At 45.2% G+C, this 9,431-nt stretch overlaps 1 protein-coding gene across 1 annotated transcript in view; it reads left to right on the forward strand.

The window, feature by feature from the left end:
* The window catches only part of dok1b (docking protein 1b), a 26,854-nt gene extending 21,279 nt beyond the window's left edge, over positions 1-5,575 (forward strand). The window contains exons 4-5 of the mRNA XM_080452240.1: positions 820-992; positions 2,152-5,575. Coding sequence (XP_080308366.1) covers positions 820-992; positions 2,152-3,618 — 1,640 coding nt within the window. The 3' untranslated portion in view covers positions 3,619-5,575. The remainder of the gene's footprint in view (positions 1-819; positions 993-2,151) is intronic.
* Positions 5,576-9,431: the final 3,856 nt, after the last annotated feature.

Here is a 9,431-nt window from a genome sequence, read left to right on the forward strand (position 1 = left end):
TTCATTTCTGGATAGCAGACTGCTGCTATGAAGAATAGATCATTGCACTGGACACATTTTGTGCATAATATAAATGGACTATTCCTTTACCATAAGCAATTACATCCTTTTTAAAATCAATGACATTGTTCATTGTCCATTAGTTAATTTCTTTATTGAGTAGCCATGTAATAAGTGGAGTAATGAATAGCGACACAGTCATTATTGATAAATGTCGCTATTCATTATCCCTTGCTTAGATACAGCACGTACACACATTAGGTCTTAAGTATGTGTTAGTTATGTTATTGCATAAAAACTAAAAGCTATACTGAAAGTCATAATTCACTCAATGACAAATGCTCATTTATTCATACAGACACACACACACACACACACACACACACACACACACACACACACACACACACACACACACACACACACACACACACACACACACACACACACACACACACACACACACACACACACACACACACACACACACACTGGATGAGCCTTGACTTGAAAGGCCTTTAGACAACATAAGTCACTCTAACCTACTGTATGTTGGCCATTTTCAGTGAATGTGTTCTTTCTTTTTTGTAATTTTTTTTGCTAATAACGTCAGTAAATTCTAAGATCTCGTGTCCTCTCCCATGCAGTGAATTCATAAGCATTATGTTTTCAGTTTCTCTATTCAATTAAATAGACTCCCCTTCGCTCCCCTTCTGTTCTTGTTTTTCTTCCATGCCTTAAATAGCAGATCTACACGAATGTGACACCGGCATGCAACTAAAGTATAACTGAGGCTTAACTCCTCCTCCTCCCCTGCAGTGAATGAGTTCTGGGTGAGCGTCCAGCGCACCGAGGCGTCCGAGCGCTGCAGCCTGTCAGGTAGCTACTGGCTGAAAGCAGACAGAGACTCCCTGGTCCTGAAGGAAGCCAAGACCAAAAGGAACGTTCTGCTTTGGCCCTACAAGCTGCTCCGGAGATACGGACGGGACAGGGTGGGTGCACATAAGACACACACAGCACCTACCCACCCACCCCATATTTGCTTTCTGCGTTAACCCATTAAAGACCTGAGGCCGATTCTACAAATGCCTTCTAAATCAGTCGTTTTAGAAATCAGAAGAGAAGATTTGTGTAAAAAAATACATTTTTCAAACACTTTCAAGATTTTTCAAAAATGTTCAAAAATAGCAGATGTACAAGCTCGCAGTGCAGCATCGTAGCATATCCAATGTATGGCCTGCCATCATTATTCGTTAGAAATAGAATCGTTTCCAGTTATCTGCGTAAAAACAGCTGTCAACAAAAATGTCATGACAGCCCTAAATACAAAGACTATCTTGTTCTATTCAAGATATATTCACACACAGTGCACAGCACTGTGCACACCCACTCCTCGCACATATCATGAAACGCGCAATGCTGCATTTCTGAGGATAACGTTACATGCAATTTGGCATTTTTGTATCGCTCATATAGCTATTGTATGATTGGTAATCTTTTATTTTAGTAACTAGTCCCCTAGCTATCAGGTATTTACCAGGAAAGTCGATGATAAACAAATATAGTTGGGAAAGAAATGGATAGTAAGTACTATTTAATTTCGTAGTTGAGTAACTACATGGAAACTTACTAGGATGATAACTAAATAGATGGTAATAAAATGTATGAATTGATTAATTTTAAGGTTAAGCAGTGTTAGCATGGTTAGCTTTAGGCATGGGCGTGGTGTGGTTAACCCATTAAGAGCGGGAACACATCTGTGTCATTTTAGATTTCTTTGGCTATTCGAAAATAGATATACAAGCTCATAGCACGGCACCGAGTGCCGCACTTTGAGCTTGTAGATCTGCTATTTTAGAAAGATTGTGAAATGTTTTGCATATTTTGAGATATATATATATATTCTTTTTATTTACTTAGATTTTTTTATTTTTTTTTCTAGATTTAGAAAACATTTGTAGAATCGGCCCCAGGCCTTAAGGGGTTAGGGTAAGGTTCTGAGAGAGCGGATAGTTAAGTCCACTTGTCTCACAAAGCATTGCCAGCCAATCCATTCTAATGCCCACCTTTATATATTTGACTAGTGTACCCTAGTTAATTGGAACTCTAACCCTCCTCTCTGTATCTCCTCTCCTCGCTGTTTCTTCTCAGGTGATGTTTTCCTTTGAGGCGGGTCGCCGCTGTGACTCGGGTCCCGGCAACTTCACCTTCGAGACCAAGCAGGGCAACGAGATCTTCCAGCTGGTGGAGCAGGCCATCAAGTCACAGAAGGCGCTGACGGAGGAGCGTCACCTCAGCTGTCCCGTCACCTTTGACCCCGATTGCCCCCCCTCGCTGCAGCACCTGCGCAGCATGGCTGGGATTATTATCCTCGAGGGCAACAACAACAACAGCGGCGGCCGGGAGCCGGACGGGGATTCGGGAGGGAGCAAGCCAGGCTCTGCGGACGGAGTAATAGGGAGGAGAGAGGGAGGAGACGGGGGAGGAGGAGGTGGAGGAGGAGGAGGGAGGGTGCAGGGAGGAGGGGGCGGATTACACAAAGGGAGGAGCTTACCAGATCCGCCGCCCATGATGGGGGTTTTGGGAGGAGAGGTCACACCCCCTAGGTCTCCCAGGCACGGTGCTGTGGGGGTGGGTAAATTTCCAGTGGAAGAACTATCTGGTGTGTATTCAGAACCGGCCGACTCGGTCCGCTTGCCTCCGCCAAGTGCTGACAGCCTCTATTCGGACCCTGTAGACAGTATCAAGAAACAAAACCAACCGGGCAGCAACCCGTCCGGTCCGATGCAGACTCCCCGCCTCAGGCCCGTGGGAGACGAGGGCAACAACAACCAACGAAGGCAGTCGTCGGACCAGCAGTCGTCGGACCAGGTGTATTCTCTCCTGTACGACCAGGTGAACTTTGAGCTGAGCCAGATGAGCGGCTCCCTGGGTCCGGACAGTGATGGGACCGGAGGAGGCAGAGGGGGGAACAGTAACCGACGCCCCCCAGGGGGTCAAGCCGAAGGTGCCTCGTCATCGCCACCCACTTCGGCTGCAGAACACATTTACGACGAACCGGAGGGCTGCGCCAAACCGAGAGCCACCCCACTGGCGATGAGCATCTACGATGAAGCCCGCCCCGAGGGCTGGAGAAGACCATCAGTAGAGGTGACGTTAGCCTCTGGACAGGAAGGGAACTACAAGCAGGAGACTAGCTACTCGATCCCTTCCGCCGGGAAGCAGTACACACAGCCGTACACGCACGCGCACACACATCCCTCGCCATCTCACACGCACTCTGAACCCCGGACGCACTCCCCTCCCCACTCCACCCCAAATCGCGGCGGGCCCCCGGCCCCGCCGACAGCTCCGAGGTGGCCCAAGCCCACCACGGCCCCCAAGCCCGGCAAGGGCGCTCTCCCTCGGAAGGATCTGTTACCACCGCCACCCGTGAGACCTGGGGGATCCGGGGGCAACGTAAACAATAACAATGGTAACACAGGAGGCAGGGATCTCTACAGCAAAGTGTCCAAGATTAAGGTCCCACCTCCTAATCTATGGTTGAACCAGCAGACTAACAACCAGCCTGTGCTGAGGTCACCAGATATCATCTACGACAACTTGGGGGACGCTTGACCCCGCTCATATTCATATTTTAAGCCAGATCTCAGCTGTTCCGGGGGATTACAAAGATCCAACGTACAACTTCCTCGTTTGTCTACGCACACTGGGCTGCTGTCGCTCTGCCCAGGAGAGGAATTAATGTATAACACCTGCTGGACAGATACATTAAGCCAGTGGTTCTGAAACATTTGTATGTCCAGGACCCCCAAATTGATGTATTTGGGCGCAGACCCCCATCTGAAAATATTTTGTGCCAGGCCCTATACAATTCTATACAATTCTTCTCTTGTGCGGGGGGCCCTCCCCCCCACAAGAGAAGAATTGTATAGTTATTATTATGTTATTGTTTTCAAAAAAATATTTAAAAAAATGTTTCAAACATTTTCAAGATTTTTCAAGATAGTATAAAATAGGGTTAAAGTGTTAAAACTGTTCCAATTCTTCTGGGAACCCCCTCAAGGACCCCTGGGAGTGGACCCCCCCCCCATACACACACACACCCAAGGCAAAAGGGAGAATTGTGTCAGGTGGACCCAAGGACTCACTCAGCCGCAAGCAAACCTGTGGTCGATGTTCACCAGGACCACACTCTACTCTCTCTCTCTCTCTCTCCACTGGGGGTTTGGATCAGACTCGTTTCATCTACACAATGGAATAATTGCTTGGAGAAAAGTCCATCCTGAGTGGATTAGCTTGAAATTGTGAGGAAAATACCATAATTGGCTTGCTGTGTAGCATTTTAGGACTAGAGTGCAGCTAGCATATGGAGGCAGGGACCACCCTGCTCACTCTCTCTCTCTGTGTGTGTGTGTGTGTGTGTGTGTGTGTGTGTGTGTGTGTGTGTGTGTGTGTGTGTGTGTGTGTGTGTGTGTACGTGTGTGTACGTGTGCGTGCGTGTGCGTGCGTGCGTGCGTGTGTGCGTGTGTTTGTGTGTGTGAGAGAGAGAGAGAGAGAAAGTTTGAATGTTTGTATGGTCAAACCCATAATTGCCATACCAAGCCACAGTGTGGTTGGCTGGCCACTCTCACTCACACACACACACACACACACACACACACACACACACACACACACACACACACACACACACACACACACACACACACACACACACACACACACACACACACACACACACACACACACACACACACACACAACCAACGGTGTGCCAAAAAGTGACTAGTCTTACTGGCTGCACTTTAACAAGCTAGAAGGACGGCATTGGCTTGGCTTGTCTTGTCTAAAATGCTTGCCATGCTTATTCAGTGACTGGGCTCTTAACTGGAACCTCAACCATGAGTTAGTTGTACTGCTGGGTGAGTCCAGCCTGTGCTGGGGGACATGGTGATGACAAAGAAAGCACTGGTTCTATCCATAGAAACAAGACAACATATCTTTGAACTTAATATGTACTGTTGACAGTAATAATGAGCGTGCCTTTGGGCCAAAGGGACCCTCCTGTGTTTGCTGGACTTGATGATACACATCTCTTGTAACAGAACTTCTGGACACTAACTTGAGACATTACGTCAATCCCAGTCAATTGGAAACGGAATTGGGGCTCTTTTTTTCTTTTTGGGTCCAGCAATTGGCCCGTGACTTTGTATTTGAAGAAAGCCGTTTCCTGATGCTTAATTTATACTTTGTTTATACTTAAAAATAGCGGGCCAACAGCTTGTATGTTGGCTATTTTCGGTGCGCGACACCGGCACACAACTATGTATAAATCAAGCTTAAGAGTTTCTTATCTCTGTCTCATATCCCTGAGTCCCTGCTTCACCCGCAGTGTGAGAGGCGCACACACACACATGTGATCACATGGGGCCATGTGATTCTGAGGTGATCATTTGTTTCTGCTGATGAAAGTTCCTGCACATACAGTAGTAAACAGATTAAGTCAAAATGTTTTATATGGTCTGTGTACAGAAATATTTTAATTTCTAACTAATAAATCTCCTCCTTGCAATATGTTGCTCTGTGTGTCAAAAGCAGCTGTGCTGTCTGTAAATATAACAAAAGCTCTTAATAAAACAAAGAAATGGCTCAAATGGAAAAAAATAATAATATTTATTTTCACCGATTGAAAATCATGATCCGAAATCAAAGATAGTTCAGTGATGGCCACTGTAGAAGTTCTCCATCTAGCGTCTGTCATCCATTAGTACTGGATCACTTTACAAATAGTTCCTCTTGGAGCCGGTCTAGCCGGTCCTTTAACCACTTACACACTATATGGTCTCTGGTCGGGTGGAAACCTCATATGTCCAAAACTGTTACTTTTCAGGGTTCAAATTCAAAAACGGCAAAAGTAGCAGATCCTCTTGTTTCGAGTTTGTTTCGAGCTTGTTTCGAGCTCTGTTAGATCTGCTACTGTTGATGCTTTGGTGTGACGCTGTAGCATGATCAAGTAGGGTGTTCATTTACGAAAAAACACAAAACGTTTTTTCCCTGTACACCAAAATAGCTGTAGTTTTTGCAGAATGCTCGCCTAATATGACATGCCCAGAATAGTATTAGGGATGCTAGGGTTCATTTGGTTATTATGGGGAGACTTGTATGATGTGCAGCCTGCTTGTTTTCTCCACCAGTCTGTTTAGCATTTAAAAGGCTTCCTGTTCTGGAGCGAATGTGACACTGAGACGTTGTGACATTATCCTGCAGTCCTGCCTTTCAGCGACAAACACTGTGTTTTCACTGTAGTTTTACGATCCGTTTCCAACCACTTGATCACGCCACCACAAAGGGATCTCTCTCTTTCTCTCCCGTTTCTTTGTTTTCTCCAAGTCTTTGATTCGGTTTGTATGGTTGCTGCAGTGACTGGCGTGTGTTTGACTCACTGTGCATTTTGAATAGCACTGAGAGAGAGAGAGAGAGAGAGAGACACAGAGGGGCAGAGAGAGACGAGAAAAAGGTGTTGATGAATTGGATGGAAAATAGTAAACGACAGGAAAATGGGCTTCATTAACATCCACAAGAATGCTGTTTACACAAAGAAAAGAAAAACAGTTTAAAAAGAAAGACATACTGCTGCTATCCATCCACAAAAGTAGCAAGGTAAAAGAACTATGAAATGCGGGGCTGGGGGGACGGACAGACAGGTCATTGAAGACGGTGAATGTGACCAGAAATAAAAAGAAAGATGGAGAGAGAGAGAGAGAGAGTTGAAAAAGAGGCTGACACCATGCTGGCCGGGTGAACTGATGTCTGGTTGGCTCACAGAGCAGGTACATGCTGTTCCCTCTACGACTCCTTTCCTTCCTTCTCTCTCTCTCTCTCTCTCTCTCTCTCTCTCTCTCTGCATCTCTCTCTTTCTCTGCCCTCCCGTCCTTTCTCTCTGTGTCAGTTCAGTTCAAAGGCGTCAGTGCTGCACAGCCCGGCTGAGGGGATGGGAGAGGAGAAGACGTGGGAACAGTCAACAAGTGAAGTGTTCAGCAGGAATGAGGTGTCTCCTCTCTGGTTGGTCCAGCATTGTGGCAGGAGGACTCGGAAGGCTGGTTCTGCTGCTGCCGCTGCAGTTTGGCCGTCGTCTGCGTCTGCCTCCTCCTCTTTCACAATTATTTCCACCTCTAAAAGCTGTGCTGTGTTTTTGCTGCTTCATTTAGCACCGTGGTGAAACTCACTCTGGCTTCAAGGCTTTGGGGAAACAGAAACTTCTCTTTTACTGAATGATTTGCATGTTTTATTACAGTAAGTTCATAGCATATGAAGCTGGCATCCCTATTTTGGACAATAAACATAACATATTTTCAAAAAAATCAAAAGATAGCAGAGCTTGTTGGTTGGCTAGAGATTTGTGTAGATGGCGGAAAATGTTTAAGCTGCTACAGCTGGTAATCATACAAAGTTCATAATAGGATTCCATACATTAGGCTTCCAGAATGATGTAGATTGATAACCATTTCAGGACTGTGCTACATTAGCAACCTACTACAGCTTTAGAAAGTCTCATAAAACCAGAAATGATTCATAAGGAGAATGAGGCTTCAATATCAGTCATTCTATTTTCCACTGGATTCCCTTTCCTTCTCTCTTTCTCCAGTTCTTTCCTGGAAGAGTTCCTCTGACAGGGCTGAGGAGTACATGATTACAATTAATGCATATTGCAGTAATCCAATTACAATAAATACTGGCTATAAATTCATAACCCGTTCCTGGAACATTTAACATTTAATGACATTACAGATGTTCATTCTTTGGATTTCTCCCTGGGGGGAGAAAAGTCGATTGCGCCAGATTAGATCGAGTGATGTTGTCAAATGCGCTGTAGATGGATGGTTTTGTGTGTGTGTGTGTGTGTGTGTGTGTGTGTGTGTGTGTGTGTGTGTGTGTGTGTGTGTGTGTGTGTGTGTGTGTGTGTGTGTGTGTGTGTGTGTGTGTGTGTGTGTGTGTGTGTGTGTGTTTAGGGAAGAGAAGGGGACGGGGGGGGGCAGAGAGAAAAAGACAGATGACAAACTTCTGTGTTTTGCATCAACCTACCCGTGAACCCACCAGTGGTGGAAGAAGTACTCACATTTTGTACTCAAGTAAAAGTACCACAATGTAGAAATACTCTGTTACAAATAAAAGTTTGGTATTCAAAATTTACTTGAGTAAAAGAGACAAAGGTATTCGCATTAAAATATACTAGGAACTGAAAGTAAAAGTACTCATTTTGCAGAATGTCCCATTTCACAAGTTTCCAAATGTCTACGTATGCATAGAACTGAAGTGGTTAATGCGTGTTTTGTAATAATCAAAATTGAAGTAACTAACAAGTTTTCAAATAATTGTAGTGGAGTATGGAAAAATGGAAGTACTCCAGTAAGTAAAAAAATCCTCAAATTTGTACTTAAGTACAGTACTTGAGTACATGTACTTAGCTACTTTCCACCACTGAAACCCACTGGACGGAAAATGAATGGGGGATGGGGGCACATCTCTCTTTCCCTCGATCTCTCTCTCTCATTCTCTCTCTCTAAATCAAATGCACACAGAGTACACAGTGATATATTCATACTATGTATATTGTCTCCAATATTTGCTTTTCTGATAGGCCTGTGCTTACTTGCCCATTGGAAAATTCAAAGAATGCGAACATAAATCACCTGCCACCCACACAGTGTGAGGGTGTATACAAGGGCTTGTCATCAAAAGACCAAATGACATGGGTGAAACTCAAACTCATCTTGTGTCATAATATCGTCACTCATTGTCTTACATTCAGTAATATCTTCACTGGCTTACTGGTTTAGTTCTTACTTATTTATTCATATTTTTTGGCCTCACGTTACCTTAAAACGTTTGCCTGCTGTTAAAGGTGATCACTTGAAAGCTCTATTATAAAAGCATCAGATGACTGACTGCCTCCCTGCCTGACCTCAATATACCCCTTGATGCCGCTGGCAGTTAGTTGGGAAAAAACAGAGTTTTTGTCCCTGTGTAAATGCATCCTAACTGTTAGTCACACAGTACTTGAGTGTACATCACTTGGTTTACTTTCCACCACTGAGCAGATGTAATGAAGGGCAGGGCACCCCCTTACCGTCAGGACATGATCCACCCTACGTCCGTTCCCACACACTTAGATCAGCTGACACAGGACCTCTGTCCTCCTGTCCCTATGACACCATGTCCTCCTGTCCCTATGACAGCACGGCCAACGCTGCACACATCTCAGGCTCTCTTCGCTCCTGGCTCCCAAGCTGTGGAATGACACACCCCACCACCACCAGTCTGGACTGCAGACTAACTCCCCATTTTCCACCGCAGTCTGAAAACTCACCTCTTCCTCAACTCTCTTTCACCCCTTTATAGCGCTTCTCATTCCTAGGTTGTTTTAAAAA

This window comes from Gymnoscopelus braueri (assembly GCF_963280865.1).
Source record: "Gymnoscopelus braueri genome assembly, chromosome: 15".
NCBI classification, from domain to species: Eukaryota; Metazoa; Chordata; class Actinopteri; order Myctophiformes; family Myctophidae; genus Gymnoscopelus; species Gymnoscopelus braueri.